This window comes from Podarcis vaucheri, assembly GCF_965113315.1.
Source record: "Podarcis vaucheri genome assembly, chromosome: 5".
In the NCBI taxonomy this organism is placed as follows: Eukaryota; Metazoa; Chordata; class Lepidosauria; order Squamata; family Lacertidae; genus Podarcis; species Podarcis vaucheri.
Window position 1 is genome coordinate 37,493,117 of NC_138763.1, and position 25,264 is coordinate 37,518,380.

The following is a 25,264-nucleotide window of genomic DNA, read 5'->3' on the forward strand; positions in this document are numbered from 1 at the left end:
ACCAAGAAGCCCGGGGACTGTGATTTGCCCCTCGTGCTACAATTCCCAACAGCCTTAGCAAACTACGGTTCTCAGGGTTCTGCTGTGCTCTGAACATTTCCCTGGGAAACTCATTTCTGTTTTGGGGACCATTCTGTGGGGAAAAAATAGGCCTATAGAGATGCAGAAGCAAAGAGTTTCCCCTGGGGCATCTCAGTTCTCAGATCCTGGCAGCAGGCCAACCACAGTAGTCAAACTGCTGGCAAGCCAGCTGGTCTTCCAACATACCCACTGCTACTGATTATCAAAGCTGGCAAAGCCCTGTGCAGTTTGATTTCAAACTGTGCAGGCAAAGGAAAGCAGAGGGCAGAAGACTATGACACCAGATGATTGACAGGTAGGCGACCTTGCCTACCTTTCAGGTGGCCCATGGGGGTGAAGGAGGTAAAGATCCAGCCCACTGAACAATCCAGTTTCCCACCCCCGATCTAGATCCTTTGCAGTCTAGGTGCAGGCCTGGTAGTGGGACAGAATCAGCCTGGGTGCCTCATGGATGAGCTTTGTTGAGAGCAGGGCAGAGTGAGTAGGACTGTTCTTGATCTTTCTGTGGATTTTGATACTTTCAACCAGGGTACCCTCCTGGACCAACTCTGTGAGATGGGCGCTGGAAGCACTGTACTGCAGGGCTTCTGATCCTATTTGCAGTGTTGAGTCCAGAGAGTAAGATGGGGCGGGTGTGGGTGTGTTAATTGGCTCTATGGTGCACATCAGGGCACCATTTTATCATCAATGCTTTTAAACATCTATATGAAGCTGCTGGGAACAATCATTAGGAGCTTTGGGCAGGATGTCATCATTAAGCTGGTGCTGACTACATTCAGCTCTTCTCCATTACATCTTAATCAGATGAGGTTGTGCGAGTCCTGGACCAGTGCCTGGATGCAGTGATGGGCTGGATGAAGGCCAATATACTGAGCTTCAGTCCCAAGAATAGCTTCCTAAAAGAAGCAGTGGTGAGATTTCTTTTTTATTATTATTTTTAAAAAACCTCCTTGAATCCCATGGTATTTTCAACCTGTCTCCAATCTTCCATTCTTTGGCAAGGTGTCAGCTACAGGGTTTCCTGGATGAAACGGATTATCTAGATCCATTTCAATCTGGCTTTAAGTCTGGCTATAGAACAGAGACTGCTTTGCTCACCTTGGTAGGTGATCTATGCCAGGAACTGGACAGTGGGAATATGTGCCTGTTGGTGAGCTACAGCTCTCCCAGCTCGTAAATCACCAAGGCCAGATTCCACTCCACCACACTGCCCAGCCACAAAGACTCTCCAGGTCCTCCTCGTCCACTGGCATTCTGGCACAGCTACTCCTTCACTCATTCACAGCAAACACTCCGGCACCGTACAGCCAGACCTCCTCGGCACTCTGCTCAACCTCAGGAAGCCATCAGAGCAGCAAAAAAACATTCTGGGCACATGACCTGTCATGGAATTCTACTCATAGTGATCCAGAGCAGAACTCCAATGTATAGTGAGCAGAGCAGAGCAAAAACTTAAACACACTGAGGATTCCCCAAAAATAGACCAGAGGCAATTACGGTAATATTTCATCCAACAGAGCTTTACTGCTACTCAAGGCAAATGAGCATAATGGTCACAAATCTAATACATTCAGGATTGCCACTGTCCATAAGAAATCCAGTTGCAGCAGACATAACTTAAACTTACAATAACTTATAATAAGGCTAAAGCTTAACACTATATACAGAACACCACACCAGAAGAGAGATAGAAAGATAAAGTGAAACCCAGGCTCCTTCTGGCCTATTATTATAGTCAGAATGACCTTGACTGAAAGATATAAGAGACCCAGTTTAAGCCAGCTGTACTCAGCTTCTCTAAAGGAATAACACAAACATCATGAACCTTCTGCTTGTTTCTTTCACACATAAAAGCTTCCAGAACCCTCTTGAATTAATCAGAATAGGAAATATCTCTACACATCAGATCAATACTTTTTGTACTAAAAAATGCAGACTGACACTGTTGGGCCTCTCAGCAGATCTTGGTGTGGGATTTGGGGCCACCCAAGATGGGTTGCCTCAGGTCACCTCATTGGTGCTCCAGCTATGCTGGAGCAGCAAGCTAGCTTAGTTGCTGTAGGGCGGACCACGTGGCACACCTTTCTAGCCACTTTCCACCCCTCCGAATTTGCTGTGAGGCAGCTGCTTCACTCTGCCTCATGGTAGAGCATATTCCTTTGATCCAGCAGGGGTCTACTTGTGTATGGATATCCATAGTTATATGCATTTGATATATTTGGCAGACTTCTGGCGGGGAGAGTAAACAGCACAACATTGCAATGAAAGCTGAAGAAAAACAGATGAGCCCATAAACCACACACTAAGATCAGCTACCAAAACCTAGTTACCCAACACAGGAAGTGCAAGCCCCTCCTCCCAAGATCCCCGGGGATGGGCGAACGGCAGGGAAAATGCAGTTTAGCCCTTTTCCTTTAGCCACCCTTATTTTCCCCATTCCCCATCCCCCCAAATTCTTATTTTTTTTGTCAGCCGGATTGCTGGCATGGAGACAGCCAGCCTTCACATCCCAGTCCAGGGGCGACCATGACAGCGCGTCCCTACAGCTGACCGACAAGCACCGCGGGGGGCGTCCGCTGCCCATCCAACCCCCCTGAGATTGTTCCACCCGTATTTCCTTGGCTTGCCGCCGAGTCTCCTAAAGGAGAACTACATTTCCCAGAAGGCCGCGGGTCCAGGCGCAGGCGCAGGAAACCCCCTGGGAGCCGCTGCGGCGAAGCCGGCCCTGTGATTGGATGAAGGCGGTTCCGATCGAGCTGCCAATTGGCTGTCCCGAGCGCTGTGTCCGATGCCGGAAGGGGGAGGGGGTGGAAAGCGTTATGGCGACGACGGTAGCTGAGACGGAGAGCGGGGAGGGCGCGCAAGAGATGATGGAGGGTGAGAGGCCGGGCCGTAGCGCGCGGTGTCCGAATCTGGGTTGGGGCGGGCGAGGTTGGCTTCGGCCATTGCGGGGAGGCTGCGGTTCAGGAGCCGTTGGGCGTCGGCGTTATGCGGGAGGTGGGTGCTGTGGAGGAGGCTCACCGTGTGTTGGCGGGGAACCTACTTATGGGGCGAGAGGGGCATTGGGAGGAAGCATGGTGGAATTATGGTATTGGGCAGGGGAAACTGGGGGGGGGGTGCAAAGCAGAGGCAGGGGGGGACTGTGAGAACCTCCCCGAATCCATATCCAGTGCCTGTTCTTTTTAATGCAGGTTGTTGGGTCTCTCTCCCCCCCCCCGCAAATTTATTTTTTCAAAAAACACTTGGGTGCCTGACTTCTGTTACGCTGTTAGCGTGACCTACAAAATATATTCCTCCTTATCTGTGTGACACTGCTAATATAATTTTAAATGGGTGACATCTTTTCGAAGAAGAGGTATCTGATAATCCTTCCTCCCACCAGATTAAGCGGTACCACTAAGTGGTCACTGGAATCCTTGGTGTCCGCAGTTTAAACTGACACACAGAGGGATATTTTATATTCTTTAGGAACCCATTAGTTGTTTCACATGCTGCCTCTTGCCTCCCCTTCAGTGCTTTGCTTTACCTTGGAAAATAGTTCAATGAGGTGTTCTTTATGGTAGTGTAGGAATTGAAATTTTAATATGTATGAATCTCTTGTACTGTGAACAATAATGTGTGACTGCTTTTTGTAGGGACAGGAAAATTATTTAGGAGAACTCTGTTCTTGTACCTTTGAGGAGGAATTGCTGGTTTTGTTAGTATTTAAGAATGATGGGTTATGAATTATGAAAAAATATTACTCTGGGGCTTTTAATCCAAAAGGCCAGTAACCATATTAAGGCATGAGGCCAGGAAAACAAAACACAATGGGTGCTCCATCAGTAGTGCAAAAGAGCACTGCTATTGACCCTCTATGTTCTGTTGAAAAACAGTAGGAATAGTCATCCTAGCGTCTTAGTACTTTCCCCAGTCATTACTAATTCTATTCTGCAGAGAGCAAAAAATATTAAGAGCTGAAATTTCTTCACATGCACTGTTTCAGTAATCCTTACAGCAACTCTATATGGTAGGTGAATATTATGCCTGTATTACAAGTGCAAAATTAAGACTGACCGAGTGATGTGCCAAAAAATAGGGGGGAAAGTTTATGATGCAAGCTAATCTGACATTTGAATCAAAAACATCCTAGGACAGGCTCTAATCTAGGGGTGGCAGAGTTCACGCTTGTTGGATCTGTTGTTTTTTTTTACTGGAACCCCAAAATCTGCTGACAAGAAGCAAGTGCAAATGATGTACAGTTATAATTAAAGGGTGTTTCTGAACACATTTTGAACCTAAGGTTTTCAGTACTGTACCAGAACTGAACTGAGCTCACAGTTATTTAACACAAAAGTTCACTTCTGGTTAGCTTTCTTCATTTTAGCAGCCCAATATTTTATTTTATTTGGGGCAGAGTTCTTTTGCAGTTTCTCTTATTTAACAATTGGAACTTAGAAACCCTACCTGAATTACTGCTAATCATCCTGAGATCTACTAGTAGATATAGATATGCCTTTTGCCCATACCTGCTGTACCAGTTCCCTCCTGTAATCAAATCTACTATGATATAGATTAAGCACAGAAATTTTAAAAATGAGCCATCTTGGTCCCTAAGCAGGTGATTTTAAAGTAAGCTCCATGTAGGCTTGATATACTTAGGTTACTTTGTCAGATTCTGTACAGCTACTGTTTTTCTTTAACATCTGTTTAGACTTTGTGATGTTGGATACATATGGAAAACTAGATGTGTATGCAGTGATCACACATGGCGATCTGTGTGTGGTTGGTCCTCTTTTTCTCACATACACAGTATGTGCAGGAAATTCATAACATCTGAAGCAGTCCTGAAGACTGTGGTAGTGTCTCGGAAAGATTTCTATGCCATGTGTTACATGAAATAATTATAATCTATACCTGCAGACTGGGTGGAGAAAAATGTTCAAAAATCTTGGCAGGGTGCTCTTTCCTTCTCACTGAGTTGCCATAGAACAGTCCTTGGGCATCTGGTAATAAGGTTTCTTCCAGGAAGGTTTGAGAAGAGGAATCCTTGTTTGGGCTAATGTAATTTATAAAAACAAAGATCATGTAAGCTAAATACACATGATAGTTCTATGCTTCCCACTTGGATCCATAGAGAACAATTACAGTGGTGCCTCGCAAGACGAAATTAATTCGTTCCGCGAGTTTTTTCGTCTAGCGAATTTTTCGTCTTGCGAAGCACGGTGTCAGAAAAGTTTTGGAAAAGCTTCAAAAATCACCAAAAACCTCAAAAAGGGCTACCACACCTTCTATGAGTTGTTCCTCGAAGTCAAGTCGAAACTCTATTAATGGTGTTAAGAAAAAGGAAACAAACTTGCAAAAAACGCAAGACGTTTTCATCTTGCGAAGCAAGCCCATAGGGAAATTCGTCTTGCGAAGCAGCTCAAAAACCGTGAAACCCTTTCGTCTAGCGAGTTTTTCGTCTTGCGAGGCATTCGTCTTGCGGGGCACCACTGTACAAGTCATGTCTTACTTTTAGCTGGACACTGCGTGAATATGCCAGTTAGCTAGTAGCTTGTGGTAGCATTGAGCATTCCAACTAGCGATGTTGTTCTTTGAATCCTGTTTTAAGGCTATAGACATCTCTGCATAATACCTGTGGGTGAGTCCTGTTACACTCTTGTGGCAACTTAAAGACTAACCAATTTTATTGTGACATAAATTGCTTTTTGGACAAGAGTACTTTAATCACTGAAAGCTTACATGCCATAATAAAATATTAGTCTATTGCAGCAAAATCAACAAAGAATCATGGCTGTTTCTCTGGAAACAGATGAACTCAGTTGGGCATACTTGTGAGTAAGCATGCATAGGAGCAGGCTGCCCTTTCCTTATGTTGCAAATATAGAAATTCCAATAGCATGAGTGGAGAGGTTACCTGTGCCGCTCCAGATGTTGTTGGACTACAACTTCCGTCATCCCTAACCATTGGTCATGCTGGCTCGTTCTGATAGGAGTTGGAGCCCAGCAGCTGCAAGACGGTCACAGGTTCCCCACACCTGCTTTAATACCATTAGTAGTTTATATGTGTCTCATTGTTTGCTTCCTTCCAGAAATAAAACTTAATTACAGAGTGTTTCTTTTACACAGTTGACAGGAGGATTGAGTCTGAAGAGTCGGGAGACGATGAAGGGAAGAAGCAAACGGTTTGCATAGTAACAGACCTCAGTCAGCAGAGTTTGAGGGATGAACAGAATGGCGAGAATTCAACAGGTAAACTGTTATTCAAGAAAGAGAGATCATATGCTGGTATACACTTGAAGACATATCATAACCCATCACTTTAAAGCTTTAGGAGATGAGTTAAAGCAGGAGTAGCTAACATGGTACTCTCTAAATGTTGAACAAGCATTCCCATCATCCCTGACTACTGGCCATGCTGACTGGGACATATAGGAGCTTGAGTCCACCGACATCCAGAGGGCCATAGGTTAACCACCCCTTATTAAAGTGTTCTATACTTGCAGGCTTTGGGGTGCAGTTTTTATACTGCACTGTATCTCTGCCTCCAGCAATGCTTTTGTATGTTTTGGACCTCATTGTTACTCATTTTCTGATAGTGTGCTGCTGCTGTTCTTTGATATACTAAAAACTTAATGCATTTTAATAGATATAAATTAAGATGTTCTGGGCTGTTGTAGAATATAGCTGTTCAGTTCCTATGAACAAGATTTTTTATTTTTGTTTCTGTCTTTGTCATTCCATATAGCATCCACATTGGCCTCTTTGTAATGAGAAGTGGCTGGTTAGTTCCTTGCCTAGCAGAGTGTACATGGTTCAAAAGAGCTGAACACAGGAGGATTCACAATTGTTGAAAGTGAAGTTTGAGCTTATGACCTCTAATGGGTCTGCTCAGTAATTCCCCCCCCCCCAAGTCTTACAGGAATACATGTTTGAGCATGCTATCTTTTAGAGGCAAACAGTGGTGTTGGGGCATGCCTGTGACCAATGAACAGCAATTAAGTCTCCTCTGATTTTTTAATCTTCAGTTTTTTATGTGATTTAAAATTAAATTGAAATTGAAACACAAAACAAAAGATGTTTATGGTTAATACTTTAAGCTCAGTACCTTTTCTTGCATTTAGGCTACTGTAACGTTTTTGTTGTGAAATCTAATATTGGCCATCAATCAATTTTGTTGAAATTCTTACTTTGCAGAAAAATTGCTTGTATTTGGCTTGATTTGAGAGCTCCTACTTTAATGCTGGGTTAGAGTTCAAACTGTTGGAGAAACTGTCTTGGCTGTTTCACTCATCCAAGCTGTGCTTGTTCTAACCCAACCTCTTCCTTCTGATTCAGTGTAGAACCCATAATATGTTTTAGAACTTTCTGCTGGCATTCTGTTTTGACTTGGAAATCCAAGAATAAGCTACTCAAGTGTAATAATATGCTCCTTTTTCAGTGAAGTTTAATTTGGGGCTTTTCCAGGCAAAGTCAGACTGGAGCATTTATTAAAAGTCCTCTGTCATCCAAGGCAGAGATGGACAGCTTCCCTGCTTGCTTCAACTTGCTACATTTGGATAACTTGCAGAGTCATATAAGAACAAACGAAACTAGAACATGCTGGAAATTAAACCTACTGTGGTCTGTCTGAATCCAAAGCATAAGCATGGGTAAAAATATCTATTGCATATACCTTTTCTCAGTCTGCTACTGAATGGAAAACAGAATGTTTCTTCCTCATCCCATGCAAGTTTATAAAATGTCATACACCCTTCTTGCCAACCCTAATAGCATTTTTCTTTGTTATAGCACACACATATCCACAAAGAAAATGTGGATATTTTTGTATGAATGCACACCTTTCAATATAGAGGCATATTCCTGCAGTGGCCTCAAGTCATACCAAATTATAGTTACCCACCTTGAAGGGGTTATAAAGCTGGATTGTGTTAGGCAATACTACATAAGGAGCCCATGTATGCTAAAGAGATATCCAACATTTGGGGTGGAATTAAACATCACACTATTACAAACGTTCTGTCCATAAGAATATCAGCTTACCAGATGGAACATTCCCCGTTCACTGTTCTGGGGTTTCCCCAGCACCCTCAAGAGCCAATTTTGGGGTGGGGGGGAGCCCCAATGTGTGATCCCTTAGTTCAGTGATAGCCAAAGTTGGCCCTCCAGCTGTTTTGGGACTACAATTCTCATCATCCCTGACCACTGGTTCTGTTAGCTAGGGCTGATGGGAGTTGTAGTTCCAAAACAGCTGGAGGGCCAACTTTGGCGATCACTGCCTTAGTTGAATCCTGCCCATTGTTTCCAAACTATTGCATAAGAAACATCTGTTGTTCCTGGGATCTATTTCAGATGGCATATGTTATATGGAGTTGTGAAACAGGAGAGCGAGAGTTTTTTAGAGTATCATGCTAATAATATGGCAGATGCACCAATTAATATCTGAGGTGGAATGATTATGTTTAGCTGGTGATAATGTGAGGTTTAGCTGTTGATAACATTGCAGTGTTTAGCTGGTGAGTTATCACGATGTTGAAAACCAGATTTCGCCTAGCTCTTACACAAGTTGTGATTTGTGATATATTGCCACCTCAAATATTATAATCATCACAATGTGAACTTCATACCAGTTTTGGACAATATTTTGCCCAATCCTATCATGCATTTTGAAAATTCTGTGAACAATCTGGGCATAATGGCAGCATTTTTTCTGGCTGTGAGTCTGGCAGGAACTTCCTGAGCAAACTGCTTTGCCACAATGGGTGAAACTGAGAGTAACTGAGATGATTGGAACAAGCTCTAGTATTGTGTTCCTAATGCTGAGATAGTCTACTGTTACACAAATGACTAGTTTTGTATTAATTGCCAAGACCACTGTTGGGTTTTTTCTAATCCTGGCCTGGGGCGGGTTCATAATCTGGCATGCAAGTTTGGCACAGCAGCCTGCTTCTTTCAGCCCAGTTTGTTTTGGGCTGAGGACTTGCAGGCTGTATTTCATCTCCTGCACATGTGCAGTTTTGGCATTCTGACAATTTTGGGCTCCTTTATTCTACTTTGCCTACGTCCCTGTGGTGCACTCGGAGGGAATTTGCTTTCAGCCTCAACCACATGGTGGCAAAAATGTCAGCTGACTTCCCAACAGATTGTGACAACCGCTTTGATCATGAATATATGCTAAATTAATAATAAGTGAGGTGGGCAGGCGGTTGCTTTGTATGTGTTTCAGTATTAACTGAATGATGACATTTTCACAGCAAAGTGTCTCTTCTGCTGGCTTGTAGACTAGTGTTGGAGCTGCACGCTGCTCATCCCTAAAATGCAAGAAGTCTTGCTTTACTGGATTTCAGAACACTGGTGGCTAAGGCAACTCTTATTTAATCAGATTGCTATCTGTATTTGTCAGCACAAGCATTTCTACTTGACGGTGGGAACATGCCCCTCTCCTTGCCCTACACACTGCTTTTGGGGTTCTCCCAACCTTACACACACACACACACACACACCCCGGAGCCATTTTTTGGAGGGGGTGGGTAGGCAGGATTTGTCATGCTGGCTCCTGCTAGCACAACTATTTAGCCAAATCCAGTTCATATCAGCCATCCAGTGCTTATCAGGTGGTGGGAATGTGTGTGGAATTCAGGGGCATAAAAGTCGACTGTAGTGGAGTAAATAGGCAAGAGCATCCAGTTGTTTTCCCCACACCTTTCTTTCCTTTGACCCTTCTTGCTTCCTGTAGCTGATGATTTGTGAGCGGAAGCTTGCAGAAAAGGACTTGGAGGAGAGAGGGTGGCTTTGCACGTAAGAGAGCAGGTGTGGGGCACCTTTGGCCGAACTACAACTCCCTTCAGCCCCAATGGGGCCAATGGGATGGTGGAAGTTGCAGTTCAGTAAAATCTGGGGAGCTAAAGATTCCCCTTGCCTGAGACAGAGCAAGAGGGCTCAAGAGGGGAGGCGAGCGAACAGTTGGGTGGGTGTCAGCAAATCCTGTGTGCTGGAATAAATGGCTTCTGTAGCCTTCCTGGGTCATTATTTGTTCACAAGTTTGTCATTGTCTGAGGGGGAGATTGCCATGAGCCTGTTAGTCCCGTCCCTTCCATTGCATCCCTGCTTGCTTCTCCTGCCACATGTTGGGAAAGCAACATCTATAGTAGGAAGCTCCCTTTACTTGTGCAGGTCCTGTGCACAACTAAGAACCTTGACATTTCAGGGTTGTAAATTGCTTGGGGAGCCTGCACAAGTACAGTTAGCTCCCCACTGTCAATGTTTGCCCTTCCATGCTTGAAAGGTGGTGAAACTGAGGGTGTGACAGAGGAAATTGGAGCCCCTGGACTTTTCTCCCAAAGCAAAAACAGGCCGCAAAACCAATAAAAGCACTGCTGACAAACGTTGTTTTGAAATAAAGAGAAAGAAACTTCAGTTGCTTGGCTGCTACATTATGGAAACGTCCTTCATTGGGAACATGTTTTATATAATAATTTCCACCAAGTACTTGAATCACAGTACCGGCTTCTGTTTACTATAGTGGCTGGTGAACTTGATGGAAATTGCTATACACCTGGAGTTCCTTTTTTTCCTGCTTGTTCCTGCTCATTGTGTTGAGGCTTGAACGCCTGAAGAGGGCTTATGTTGCTGAACATTACGTGAAGGAGAGAATCCACCCACCTGCCAAATGGAAAGCTTGCATGAATTATTCAGCACAAATCTCTGAAGTCCACCTCCACTCCATGCATACAGAGTGAGAATTGCATTTAGGAACGAGGTTGGGTTTTGAAGGGGGGAAATCAAAGCAGCAAAACAGTTTCTTCAAACAGCTGGTAATACCAGGTTCCCAGTGTACTCTAATGAAAAAAGTGAGACCTAATAATACAGCTTGCAGATATATCTGGCTGACTTTAATCATGAAGATTGTGGCTGTAGTTCTTCAGGTGGCTAGACCAAGAAATTGGTGTTCTGCCACCAGATAATCTTTGTGATTTTTATTTCTTCCATTCCAAGAGCTGTGCCATGTTACCCAAAGGGAGCAGGCTGAAAATATGGCCGATAACTAATCTAACATTTCTGGTAACAGTTATACAGTTTGTACAATTAGCCACTTTGCCGGCTATGACTTTCCTCCTTTAGCCACTGAAGCACAACTTCTGTTAGTGCAATGTTGTAAATGTACTTTTTTTTTTTTGAAGGGTTCATCAGTATTGCTTCCTTCAGTGTACAGTGGTGCCTCGCAAGACAAAATTAATTCATTCCGCGAGTTTTTTCATGTAGCAAATTTTTTGTCTTGCGAAGCACGGTGTCGAAAAAGTTTTGGAAAAGCTTCAAAAATCACCAAAAACCTCAAAAAAGGCTACCACACCGCGTTCTATGAGTTGCTCCTTGAAGTCAAGTCGCAACTCTATTAACAGTGTTAAGAAAAAGGAAACAAACTTGCAAAAAAAGCAAGACCATAGGGAAATTCGTCTTGCGAAGCAGCTAAAAAACCGCAAAACCCTTTCGTCTAGCGAGTTTTTCGTCTTGCGAGGCATTCGTCTTGCGGGGCACCACTGTATATCACACTTCTTGCTGGCAACATGACCACCAGGTTAGGAGGCCTAATCCACTCTGAATACGTTAGGTGTTCCCTCTCTCTTTTGAAGGCATCCTTTCTCCTATGGGAGAGCTGACATTGCAAGCTTGAGTTCAGTTGATGAGCAGCATGGGCTTTAAGCAGAATGCATTTGTTCTATTGCAGCTGAAGCTGAGACGCCGGTGGATATGGAGACGATTAGCCTGGATCCGGAAGCAGAGGTAATGTAGATTTAATTTACATTGTAGCAATACATGGGAAGGGCCGACAGAGGAAGTGATCAAGAATTTCTTTCCAAGAGTTAACAGATTTCCCCCTTTAAAATGTATATATTGTTTCTGTGCTGAGATCTAGGGCAATGATGGGCAGGTACTTGGTATGAGAAGAGCTGGATCACAACAGCAGAGAAATTGGGGAAGAGAGCTTCAAAGGCAACAAGATACTTTGCTGATGGAAAGTTGATACAAAAAGGGGTAGAGGCATCTGCCGTTCTCCTTTTTGCCTTTGAAGATCTGCACTGTCAAGCTGTTTTCAGATCTGTTGGTATGGTGGAAAACTTTTGATTAGACAGCATGTCAAAGGGCTCCACTTTCCCTATAGAAGACTATAAAAAGGAATTAGTTGCCTGCTCTGTGTGTCTCATTCCCCAAAATGCAAAAGCAAGTGGCACACACGGTGTATTTATAAGCACATAGTTGCAAAGCATGTAACTGACACTTTCCCCACAGGATTTTCATTACAGTGGAACCTCGGTTGTCGTACGTTTCGGTTCTCGAACGCCAAGAACCTGGAAGTAAATGCTTCTGTTTTCAAACGTTTTTCAGACCCCAAATGTGCGGTGTGGCTTCCGCTGTTTGCAAGAAGCTCTTGCAACCAATGGGAAGTCGCACCTCGGTTTTCGAACGTTTCAGAAGCCGAATGGGCTTCTGGAATGGATTTTGTTCGAGAACCGAGGAACCACTGTACTATGGTAGTAATGTAAACAGAAGGAAGAATTGGGTGGCTTTGTGTGTTGACAGATGTACATTTGTTTACATATTTACATAAATTTACATGTGCTTTTTAAAAACGGGATGGGGCAGCCAAATTGCTTGGCTGATGCATGGGGAGCATTGACATCACTGTGTACATATGACTTTTCATGGCAAAGTTGAGGAGCTGGGCTTGTCCCACAGAAGAAAAATAGGGCCAAATCCTTGTGTTTCTGATTGCTGAAAAAAATGTAATATATTCAGCACAGAGCCCCTTCTTTTAGGAAAGAGATGTGAGTCCTTCACAGCAATTGTGCTGATTTGTTTCTCTCTAAGCAGAAGGCCCTTGGGCTTTGAGGGTTCCCATCTAGTTAACAAAGGCCAGCTTTTCTGCACACTGTGATGGTATCACCCACCCTTGCAACCCGCATGCTATACGCCTACAATCTACCTTCATGCTACTTTAGAAGTAATGTTGAAATAAACCTTTGTGTGAATACTAAGACGGCTTGTGGCTTTTTATTGCCTTTCAGGATGTTGATCTGAATCACTTCCGAATTGGCAAGATTGAAGGGTTTGAGGTGCTCAAGAAAGTGAAGGTGAGACTCTTAAGGAGCCCCCTCTCTAGTTGAGCTGATATGGCTCTGCCATGGTTGTGTAACTGAGAGCATGCAGGGCAGCCAAAGTACTTTGCTATATTTCTCTAGCTAGAGGGGTGCAGCATAATGGAATAAAGGCTGCATTTGAGAAGAGGGAAGCAGAGGGCACCCAGAAGTACACTAGTAGCATTCCAAATTACATATGAAGAAGAGGAGGAGTTTGGATTTGATATCCCGCCTTTCACTCCCTTTAAAGAGTCTCAAAGTGGCTAACATTCTCCTTTCCCTTCCTCCCCCACAACAAACACTCTGTGAGGTGAGTGGGGCTGAGAGACTTCAGAGAAGTGTGACTAGCCCAAGGTCACCCAGCAGCTGCATGTGGAGGAGGACCATGGCTGGATCTCCCAAACTCTTTAAAAAGCAAATTTGAAATCAGCCACCGAGTGAATTAACTCAAGGGAGCAGTGCTTGGGTGCAGGAATGTTCAACCCTTCACCATACTCTAAGCATTTCCTCCAATTCAAATTCTCATGCACACACAGAGCTACTAATAGTTTCACCATGAGAAAAGGTAGACACAATACAGATACTTGTAATATTTCCCAAGTGGGGCTAATATCCACTTCAAGGGCAATTTTAAGCTGGAAAGTGGCATGAGTGCAAGCCTCATTGACCTGAACACAGTTGTTTTTAGGCTTTATAAAGGACATTGGAAGATCCAGTAATTTGTACCACTTAGTTTGATTCACTATCTCCTTAGCTGGGCTGTGCAGTGGTGTGCTATAGATCAAATTTCATTTTCTCCTGGCCCAAAGACTGCCAGGATTGGCAACAACATGTCCCCCCCCCCCCCAGTGAAAATGCACAGTAACCCATTTTGGCCACAGCGAGAGTCTTCATCTGGTGGGAAATGGGTGGAGATATTAAGAATTGGTGGAGGAACAGGAGAAGAACAAATAATTTGAGTGAGGACAGCATCAATAATTTGAGTGAGGACAGCATCCACCTGCAGAGAACTTATTTTCAAAGCTGTTTCATACACCGTATTAAGTGCATCTCTTGGGAGTGAGACTTGTGCGTTATTGTTTTTACATCCTTTGTTTATCTTCTCTCTACGCATCAGACTCTTTGTCTCCGTCAGAATTTGATTAAGTGCATTGAGAATCTGGAACAGTTGCAAAGTCTCAGAGAACTGGATCTCTATGACAATCAGATTCGAAAGATTGAGAACTTGGAGGCCCTGACAGAACTTGAGTGAGTACCTGGGCTATATAGGGCTTTAAAGGCTTTAAAGGTAATTGCCAGCACTTTGAATTTTCTTGGAAATGGACTGGAATCCAGGAAAGGTATTTCAATACTAGTGAGAGATGTTCCCATGTTAGTCTCCCTCTTTCAGAATGGCTATCCTCATTGTAACATGCTTCTTTTTTCCCTGGATCATAGATCTTATTGTAACTTGCATGGTTATGTAAGATAATGACTTCATGCAGGCACCATTCCATTGTCAATTCAGACATTGTGCCTAACTATACTTAGTACAAAACATGTTTTTTGGTTGAGTGGCCAAATTTGTTGTTCCTATAAAGAGAGACTACAAGCTATCATCCCACCTGCAGAAGCTTCTTTCAGCCAGTATATACAAAGCTCTTTGATTTCCTCAATCCGTTGCCGGACTGCAATCCCCATCATGCCATTCTGCTGGAGGTGGTGATGGTCATTGGAGTCCAACAACATATGGAGGGCCACAGATTCCCTCCACACACCCCCTTGGTGTAAAGAGAGAAGTTACAGATTTAGACTGGGGTAATCCAAGTTCAAACCTCCAGTGAGCTATGAAGCTTGGGCCAGTCCCATACTCTCTCATCATACCCCACTTCTGAGTCATTGTGAAGGTAAAATAGGAACCGGCTACATATATAGCACTATGAGCTCTTTGGAGCAAGATTGGGATGGTATGCCTTAGAAGATGTCTGCATTTTAAAGTATTTTCCTTTGTTTCCTGTTTAGGGTCCTGGATATTTCGTTTAACATTCTACGGCACATCGAGGGGCTGGACCAGCTCACTCAGTTAAAGAAACTCTTTCTTGTGAACAATAAAATCAGCAAAATTGAGAACCTAAGCAACTTACAGCAATTACAGATGTTAGAGCTGGGATCTAATCGAATCAGGGTAGGTATTTGATGGTGGTCTGTAAGGATCCGTCGTTGGTATAACTGAGAAATCAGCCATATCAGACAGGAGTGGGGAGAGGTAAAAACTTTCAGGTTGCAAATGTGCTGCTGCTGACTACAACAGTGACTTCCAGAGGGAGACTTAAGAAGCATGGAAGAAGTGTCCATTTGGCCTCCAAATGCTTTCCTTGGCTACCTCCCTGTTTTCTATTAAAAAATGTGTTGCTCCCCCTTCTGAGAATAACTCAAGAAAAACATTTTAAAATGCAAGAGGGAAACTCATCACAGTGTTGATTGTGGCTGGCACATGGTTCTTTCAAGCAGCACACCGAAGGACAACTTCAGGTTGTTACATAAGGGAACCCAGACTTTGAAAAGTACTGGAGGAACAAAGGCTTGTAACTGTATACTACTGACAGCATAGATTGGAAGGTAGAAGAAAGACAAACTGTAGACTTGGCAAGATCAGATAGTACATTAAGAAACTGTGATTTTAGGAAACAAGCCCCCCCTCCCCCCCAAAAAAAGATAATGAAAGTAGGGTAAACATCTGATAAGCAACAAGAAGTTGAGTGGAACTAGTTATGTGAAAGCTGCAACTCAAGCTAGAAGATGAAATGAAATTTTGAGACACAAATAAGCAGAATATTCTCTGTTCCAGTACATAATAATCAAACATCAGTGAAATAATATGACTAATAACTATTTATATTGGGTAGTCGGCATGCTGTCTTCCAGTCCCTTCATGTAATCACTTGTTTTGAAAAATACTTTTAAACATAAGATACTTTTTCTTTCTTTTATTGACAATGCTGACCCTGTCTCCACCCCTGAATATTCTGCCAGGTGGAATTATCTCATTGTTCCAGCTTCACATGGATTCCCCAGGTGCTTAATAATTAAGAAGGTACATCCTGCTAATGGGATTCTGTCGGCCACTTGTTCTGAGTGAGCCACCCTAAAGATTCTGCCTTCTTAAGGAATTTCTTCTCAGAGCTTCTTTTGGAGTCCAAATGACAAAGAACTCAAACTTGAAACTGAAAGTTGCTATTCTGCAGCATTTCCCCACAGCTTAACTATGGATACTGTGTTAATTCAGCTTGCTTGACCAGTGCAAAGTTGAAGTCATCAGTCACATACAGCATGAGACTTCTGATCTGAATCATCTCATGAGCCACCTTCAGTATACAAGTTTGTGATAAAGGAGTGGGTGGGGTGATGTTGGGTAATTGACTGTGCTACAGTCTTACTAAGTAGTGAATGTGTTCAAGAGGTTTGCTTGCTAGAATCAAGGATTGTAATGTTTACTGTGGTCAATTTGCAGGCAATTCAGAATATTGATACGTTGACTAATCTGGACAGTCTGTTTCTGGGAAAGAACAAAATCACCAAGCTTCAGAACCTGGATGCATTGACAAACTTAACAGTGCTTAGTATACAGGTATCAGCCCTGGACTTCCCATTCCATTTATTTATTCATTTATCATGTCTGCTTTTCCCCCCTCCACCATATGAACTTTGCAGCAGTTTAGACCTTTCAAAACTAGAATGACAAAAAGACCAGTAACCTCTATGAATGAAGGGAGGCAATTATAGTTATAGTTCAAATTGTGGAAGGAAGGAACTGTCAACCAGTTCTCTCAGCTTATCATTTTCCAGTCTTAAAATGAGTTCTCTACATTTCTTCAGCAATTTGCAATTGAAAAAAATAAAAATTCTTCAGCATCTTAGTGTGAATTTATTCTAATAAACACATTTGTGTATATAGTTTTGATTAATGTACAGATTTTTACAAGCAATTTCTCCTAATGCATTTTTGGTATGATATTGTCACTAATATTTGCATTTTTATGCATGCTTTCCTCTTAATATATGATTTTTAATACACTGTTTGTTCGAACTGCATCAGAAATTATGCGAAGGGTTACTGAAAACATAAAGTAATGTGCATGGGACAAGGTGTACATGTGATATTGTGCAGCTGCACAATGACTCCGAGACGTGTATAAAATGTGCCGTGCAAATACAGTGAGTTCAGTAGAGCGACGTGTAAATTTTTTACCTGAAAAATCTGGTTCTGTCATGTTAATTCATTTTTTATCACCACCCTAGAGCAATCGGTTGACCAAGATTGAAGGGCTGCAGAGTTTGGGGAACTTGAGGGAGCTGTACCTTAGCCATAATGGCATAGAAGTCATTGAAGGGCTGGAAAACAATGTGAGTTGCCTATTTATTGTTATTTATTTGGCGCCATCCTTGTACAGTGGTACCTCAGGTTGCATACGCTTCAGGTTACATATGCTTCAGGTTACAGACTCCGCTAATCCAGAAATATTACTTCGGGTTAAGAACTTTGCTTCAGGATGAGAACAGAAATCGTGCAGTGGCGGCAGCAGGAGGCCCCATTAGCTAAAGTGGTGCTTCCGGTTAAGAACAGTTTTAGGTTAAGAACAGACCTCCGGAACGAATTAAGTACTTAACCCGAGGTACCACTGTACATGCCATTTTACAAAGAATGGGCAGTCAGGTTTCTACCCCAAGAGGCTTATAAACTAGACACAGATTCAAGGGAGGCAACAGGAAGGGGACAGAAATGGGGGAATATGGAAAGAACACACATTTATTTTAGTTAATGTATAGGCTTAATTTCAGTAGAGCATTGGGACTAGGTGGTTGTTCTAATGACTTCATGGAACGGGTGAGTTTTGAGGAAGGAAGGAGTTGCATCATAGAGACATCCTGGAATGGCAGCTGAAGGATACGGGACAGCAGTGAGGAGAGCACAGAGTTGTATGTGTGTGTGTTTGTGTAAGCAGAGTCTTTTGAGGGAGCAGGAGACCTTTGGATTACTGAAGGTGATTGGAGATAGAAGACTATAAGTCACAGGCAGGGATATGTCTGGATATAAGTGTGTGGAGATAAAGTGAGGAAGGCCATGGAGGGGTTTGAAGTTAAGGAAAAGAATTTTGTGTGGTGAAGAGGAAGCTAGTGTGAGGATTTAGGAAAGGGTGTTAATGTGGTCAGTTACAAGAGAGGTAAATAATTTTGGCAACAGTACTGGATAGAAGTAGGGAAACCAATGTGAGGAAGCAGAAGACCAGCAAGGATGATGCGCAATGTGAACGTGAGTTTCTACCAAAGGGGAACAAACAAAGGGTTGTAGGGTTCTACCTTAGGGAGAGCAGTTGACTCTGCAGTATGTATGGTTGATGAACTTTGGCTATTTTGCTACATGGCATGTCCCTTTATGCCTATTAATGTTTCGTCCAAGGATGCACAATTTGCAAGAAGACAAGAATGAAAATAGAGACTAAAGTTTTCTTTATGCTTGTTTCAGAATAAATTGACAATGCTGGACATTGCGGCCAACAGGATCAAAAAGATTGAAAATATTACCCATCTAACAGAGCTCCAAGAATTTTGGGTAAGTCTATGAGAGGGAGACCACGAAGTGCTTACGGACCAGCAGCATAGCCACGATGGCTATGTTTGGCCTCCACTGTCAGAGGCAGTGTTTGTCTGGGAATCATAGGTGGGCAGAGTACTGTTGTGCTCATGTCCTGCTTGCAAGCTTCCCATAGGTATCTGGTTGGTTACTCTCTAAACAGGAAGAGCTGGGCTAGGTGGGACATTGGCCTGAATCAGAAGGCTGTTCTTAAGTTTTTAGAATGGTGGCTTAAGACCCTGATAACCTGCTCTAGTACTCAGTCGCTGATGGTGTGAAAGAGTTTCCAACTCTCTAAAGTTCTGCAGTGACAGAACTTTAATTCCAGGCTGTCCTGCCAAGCGGTCAGAAATTGGGGATCCAGAAAGGCACCTTTAATACAGCGCTCAAACGAAATTATTGTACTGTATTTTGGGGAGAGCGGATGCAATTCCCATACACTGAATTTGCATGTGTGTGAGAGCCACAGCATGGGAAGCACTGGGCTCGAATAATTAAGTCTACCACGTGCTTCTCAATCCAGTCAAAAGGAGGAACAAGCATGCATCTTCCTGTCCCCACCCTTGCCACTTGTTGGGCCTTAGGACTGCTCCTTAGCTTATACCAGTCATGTGGGAGCTGCAGCAGCAAGGATTCCTTTTGTGCCATTTGACTTAATAGGAAAAGCCCTGGCCCATCTAGGGCCACGACCCTGAGATTAAGAGTCTATTCTTTACCGACTCTCAAAAATTGCTGGCACTTTTCTTTTGTGTGTGTTTTACCCAGATGAACGATAACCTCATTGAGAGCTGGAGCGACTTGGATGAGCTGAAAGGAGCCAAGAACTTGGAAACAGTCTACCTGGAGCGAAACCCACTGCAAAAAGATCCCCAGTACCGACGCAAAATCATGCTGGCCCTTCCATCTGTCCGGCAGATTGATGCCACCTTTGTCCGGTTCTGAACCCTCTCCAGTCCCTTACCTCCCTTCTTCCTTCCTTCCTCCCTCCCTCCCTCTCAGAGTGTCACAGATGGGATTTTCATCCACACTGCATCCTCTGTCTTCAACCCTCTGACACTTAAAGAGCAAACGGCTAACCAAGAGCACTGATAACAGACCTTGCGTATAATGCACACACTTGTTGTTTTTTGATTATTATAATTATTATAATTATTATTAAATCTTAAATGTGTGAGATTTCCTGGTTGTGACAGTGTCTGTTCCTACTGGGCAGTCTAGTAGCATGTTCAGAGATGTACTCTGAAACCTGAGCATTTTCTGTCTGTAAAATGTTGGGCGCTTCTGTTCTTGCAAAATTGCGTGGTGACCCATTGGTCCCCTAAGTTCTTTCCCTGTCACTGACACCTAGCAGTAATAGCCCCTGAAACAACTGTTCAGAGCTGAATAGCATCAGCATTGTTTTACATATTGAAATAAGCCCAGGAAATGGGGACAGGGAAAGGATGCTCACACTGCGGAATGCAATCTGTAATTCTGTTACCTTTCCTAAACTGCGGAGGCAAGACCATCTTGGATAGCCTGTCTAATGAGCATAGTAGCAAGTAGTTGCAAGCCCAGCCTCTATTGTGTAGCTTAGCAGCTTCTTCCAGTCTACACTTTGATCTGCATTCCATAATGTAACAGCTGGGTGTTGTACCTGTCAATATTTGCACTGGAAATGATAGGTCACATCCTGGTTCTTTTCATTGTGCAAGCATGCCTGTATTCCATATGCTTCTATTTGCCATTCTAGCCCTCTCATCTGCAGGCGTGTATTCTGATGGGATGCAGTTTAGCAGCATGACGTTTCCATTTGTTTACATGTACTTGAACTACTTGAGATTCCTGCACTGCAGGGGGTTAGATTAGATGACCCTCAGGGTCCCTTCCAAATCTATGATTCTATGAATACATTGCATTCCTCCTGCTGATTTATAAAGGCAGACTCCTTTATAGTGGCAAAACGAGCTGCACCACTTGTGTGTGAAATTCATATGGTGTTAATTTGTTGGGGATGAGGGAAGAATTAGCAATTCTATCGATGATCAAACTGTGACTATTATTGCCAACTAGTTGTTTTATTTATTACAATTAGTTATATTTCTCATGCGCCTTTCAAGATCTAAATCCTACCCAGGCAGCTTACAAGTAATATTCAAGTGCATACCTCAAAAACACAACAAACAATACTAATATATTAAAATACATCAGAATCCTTCCAGCAGGGCAGTAGATCACCATGTGGTGAGGGGAGCAAATCTAGGGGTGGGGTTTTCTCCTGTCTCCCGTTCCTAGAAGCCTTCATGCAGGAGAGTTGATGGTAGATTATCCTGGTGGGAAAAGGGGGCAAGAGAGTAGGGAAAGGGATCAGGGTGAGATGGTGCACAGTTTTATATCTCTTAACGCTAAGTTATTTAGGACTCTCCTTTGTCATTTAGGAGTAACCAACTAAATGTATGCATAAATTTGAAGCCAATGCCTTTTCTTAGGGACTGTTGGACATTACTTTAACTGTGCCTCATGAATATACCCGCTTTGGAGGTGAATGGTCCTCTATTTTGAACAAGTGTCCTGGAAGGCACCATATTGCGAAGTTATCTTTCAGCAACTCTTGAGAGGGCCCTCGGCAAATAGTCAGAATATATCGGTTTGAAATCGTCTTTGCAGAACAATTTTCTCCGAAGAACTGAGGGCAGTACATTGTAACAATATGGCTGAACAGTGAATTGAACCTGGGTCTTCTTGGTCGACCTAGTGCAATGCTGTATTCAACTTATCCCATGGCTCTCTTGCAGAGAGTGCCGAACTTTTCTTCAGGAAAGCAATTCCGGTCAAGCTAAGCAGAGTAATGTGTGGTGCTGTACTGGCCTTGAGTAAAGAGATTTCACTCCTGAGAACTTGGCACCACAGACATTGCAATCTTTACTGATCGGCTACCTAAGAGTTTTCTCTGCATGTTGAAGTGATTTCTAAATTGACCTCTCTGTTGTACCCCTGCAGCAGTATGCACTAGTCACGAGAAGGAATCAGAAAGCTGAAGAAAAGCCAATGGAACAGCTGGCATCTAGAGGAAAGAACTGGGAGGGGGGAGCAGTGTTAATGTTAATACCTTTCAAGTTTATCTTAGAAATAAAATGTTAGTTCAGTTGAGGACACAAACCACAGGGAAATGGAACCTATAGAAATGTAAAGTTTAAGGTAGATGTGAAAAAAGTTGATGCTCCACTATGTGTATGACTTGCGCCTAAATGTTACCCATCTTGATTGATCCCCGGGTACCTGTAGGTGTGAGGAATGCATATCCTGTAAAATTAAGTACTCTGGTTTTCCTGCTCCTTTCCTTGCCTGTGTTTTCCCCAGTTGCCTGAAGGTTTTCCTGTTGTCTGAAGACTGAGCTTAGAAGTTAGTTAGGTTTGTTGGTTTCAGAGCTGCTGAATGCCAAGCTTTCCATCACTCTCCAATTATGATCTCATAGGTGACGGCTTCAGAACTCTCACGTCAGCAGCAGCAGGTGAGGTTTTAACAACTCTCCGTAGGACAGATTGTTGTCTAGGCCCTCCCCAACCTGGAACCCTTCAAATGCTTTGGACTATGGCTGCCCTCCACCACAGCTAATGGAGGAAAAGGCTATCAATGGTTACTAGTCATGAGGAATGTGTCCTACCTCTCCTATTGGAGACGGTTTGCCTCTGAATACTATTTGCTGGAAAATGACTCCAGAAGAGAGGCCTATTTTGCCTATGTCCAGCTTGGGGACCTCCCATAGGTAACTGATTAGTCACTGTAGGGAACAGGATGCTGGACTAGAGGCCTTTATTTACATCCAGTAGGGCTCTTATTAGGAAACAGGAGGCATCCAATGGAGTGAAGGAGCAGTAGTCCCTCCTCCCTTTTTTTCTTCCCACCTCCCCTTCCTTCCCATTGATCAGACAAAGACTCACTTGACATGCTAAAACCTGACAAAATGTGGCTGCTTACGTTTATGCTCGGTTCTACAGATCCACACCCTCTTACCAAACAAAGGCAAGGTCCGGTAAAATTATTAAACAGGAACAGTCTTGGGAACCTGCCTGCAAGTTTCAGATTCCTCCACCTTATGCATACACCCAGGAATCTCTTGGAGTGGATGGTGAACAGCAACAGAGTGGAAAAGTAGAGCAGTGGCATTTTACTGACTTCAAAACTCAAGGGAGGAAAGACCAGGAGGAGGAGGAGAAGAACAGTACGTTTAGCATCCTTTGTATTTCCTTGGAATCTCACGGGATACGTGCAATGGAGCCACTATCTGATAGCAACTCAGCAGAGGGAGAGGGAGTATGGACACAGTAACTTCATCAACATTACCAGGTATTTTACAAGCAAACCTTTCTGCATATAAATTGGAAAGCAATGCAAAGTAGTGTTTGGGCATCAGGGGTGTTTGGGAATTTTGAACTTTGATTGTCATACCATGACCAGATTCAAAGTCCCTCCCACCTTGCATTCACCCCAGCTGAACTGGGAAGCTCACTACCAGTCAAGCCTAAGTCTGTCTCTTGCCTAGATTCCTTGTCTTATATGTCTGTTTTTTTGCCATGATAGAATTTGACACCATCCACAGTCTGAAACAACTGGAGTGCAGCACGTAGCTTCATTACAATAGCTGCATCTGTCTAATGAAGTGTTGGTTCAACACCATCCACTAAAACAGGTAGCCAGTGTGAGCTCTCCAGGTATCATTGGACTACGGCTCCCATCACTGTGCCATTGTAATGGGCTGGTGGGTGTTGTTGTCCTACAACATCTGCAGGGCACCACGTTGGCTATCCCTGCACTAAAACCCCAAGCAAGCAAGCAATGCCACAAACTGCAGAGTAAAACCTCAAACTCACTAACCTAATCTGCCTGGGATGGAGGAAGAAATCCTTCCAGAAACTCAAATCACAGGTCAGCCCAACCCAACTTTGAACTTGTGGCCACCACTGAAAGAAACTGCTGGGGTGCAAGTCCCCCTGATGTGTTAGCTGTGAAACAGAAGGGCTTTTATGTATTGCAGTGGTAGGATGTTGCTTTATTTATTTCTCAGGTCCCTTTGGCATTGGGCTGAGCATATTTCCTGGTGGCGGGAGATGGGAGGGAGAAAGACTTGCAGCAGGACATCTTCTCACACGTTTCTCTGGATTTCATCTTTGAGTCTGATCTGTACTAGCCAGCGGCGTAGCGTGGGTTGTCAGCACCCGGGGCAAGGCAAGTAATTTGCGCCCCCTAACCCGGGGCAAGGCAAGTAATTTGTGCCCCCTAACCCGGGGCAAGGCAAGTAATTTGCGCCCCCTAACCCCTAACTTGCCGCCGCTGCCAGCTTCTTCTTGCTGCTGCCTGGTCTGGTCTGGTGTGGTTCTCTCCCGCACTCAGCGCTGCGCTGGGCGGCTGCTGCACTGTCCCTCCCCCAGATAGTCCCTCTCTCTCCGCACCACACGCCTGGCACCCACCCCCTCCACTGTGGGCGGCGACCCAGCGGCTCGGATCGGATTCGCACAGCCAGCACTGCAGTGAGAGAGAGTGAGCCAGATAGGGGCAGAGAGCTGCGAGTGCGAGCGCCCCCCCCAGATGTTGCGCCCAGTGCGGCTGGCCCCCCCTGCACCCCCCACGCTACGCCACTGGTACTAGCACTAGTTCTCCAGGGTTTCAGACAGGGGTATTTCCCAGCCCTAACTGGAGATGCTGGGATTGAACCTGGGAATGTTCTGCATAGAAAGCACGTATTCTACCACTCGGCGATGGCCTTTCCCCCACTTGCACTAGTGGACGTCTACATCAGAGAGATGCATTCCATCACTAGTTCCAATGCAGTACAATCCTGTGTTTGTCTAATGGGATGTAAGTGTTACTGCGTTCAATAGGACCTAACCCCCAGGTAACTGTGTATGGTAGATGAGACTAGCCTGTAGTCCTCCATATGTTGGTGGATGACAACAACTAACATCCCTGGCCCTGGCATTGCTGGTTGGAGCCAATGGAGTACCAAAGCATCAGGAGCTCAGAGAACCACAGGTGAGCAGGATTGCAGTCCTGCTCCAGAGAAGTAAGAAGAAATACCTACTTTATTAATTTATATGGGATATTTCTAAAGCTACCCGGACCCTGAGATCATCTTCTGGGGCCCTCCTTCGTGTGCCGCCTCCTTGAGAGGTCCGGAGGGTGGCAACCCGAGAACGGGCCTTCTCTGCAGTGACTTCCCATCTGTGGAATGCTCTCCCCAGGGAAGTTCGCCGGGTGTCTTCATTATACAACTTTAGGCACCAGGCAAAAATGTTCCTTTTTAACCAGGCCTTTGATTGACCTGATCAACATCCCATACCCATTTAAAATGTGGCTCTTTGGGGGGGGGGTTATTATTGGGTTATTGCTTTTATTTTTATTTTATATACTGTGATCTTTTTATGTGAACTGCCCTGAGACCTCCAGATATAGGGCGGTATATAAATTCAAATAAGAA

The 25,264-nt window shown here is 43.9% G+C and overlaps 2 protein-coding genes and 1 long non-coding RNA gene across 5 annotated transcripts in view; 2 read left to right on the forward strand and 1 right to left on the reverse strand.

Annotated features, from left to right (window-relative positions):
- Window positions 1-2,802: 2,802 nt before the first annotated feature.
- Window positions 2,803-19,986, forward strand: PPP1R7 (protein phosphatase 1 regulatory subunit 7). Its single transcript, XM_082221893.1, has 10 exons — window positions 2,803-2,958; window positions 6,193-6,315; window positions 11,789-11,844; window positions 13,128-13,193; window positions 14,317-14,447; window positions 15,201-15,363; window positions 16,690-16,806; window positions 17,478-17,582; window positions 18,703-18,789; window positions 19,576-19,986. The coding sequence occupies exons 1-10, from the start codon at window positions 2,817-2,819 to the stop codon at window positions 19,750-19,752; spliced, it is 1,167 nt and encodes a 388-aa protein (XP_082078019.1). The 5' UTR covers window positions 2,803-2,816; the 3' UTR covers window positions 19,753-19,986.
- Window positions 19,987-20,834: 848 nt separating this feature from the next.
- LOC309532039 lies at window positions 20,835-22,222 on the reverse strand. 2 transcript variants are annotated; one of them, XR_014219537.1, is made up of 2 exons: window positions 22,069-22,222; window positions 20,835-21,119 (listed from the first exon to the last, which is right to left on the reverse strand). It is a non-coding gene; the product is annotated as an uncharacterized lncRNA (long non-coding RNA). The 2 variants fall into 2 exon arrangements; XR_014219538.1 differs by having other exon boundaries at window positions 20,835-21,866.
- Window positions 22,223-22,404: 182 nt separating this feature from the next.
- The window catches only part of ANO7 (anoctamin 7), a 38,065-nt gene continuing 35,205 nt past the window's right edge, over window positions 22,405-25,264 (forward strand). Inside the window, exon 1 of one of the 2 annotated variants that reach the window (XR_014219513.1) lies at window positions 22,405-23,136. The gene's annotated coding sequence lies outside the window, so the exon portion shown is untranslated. The remainder of the gene's footprint in view (window positions 23,137-25,264) is intronic. The other variant, XM_082221772.1, reaches the window with a different exon arrangement.

Bases quoted from the DNA above. Each gene is read 5' to 3' on its own strand.
- PPP1R7 (XM_082221893.1), top strand. From the start codon at position 2,817: ATGAAGGCGGTTCCGATCGAGCTGCCAATTGGCTGTCCCGAGCGCTGT. The intron at 14,448-15,200 runs GTGAGTACCTGG...TTTCCTGTTTAG, and splicing joins GAGGCCCTGACAGAACTTGA to GGTCCTGGATATTTCGTTTA. The intron at 18,790-19,575 runs GTAAGTCTATGA...TGTTTTACCCAG, and splicing joins CAGAGCTCCAAGAATTTTGG to ATGAACGATAACCTCATTGA.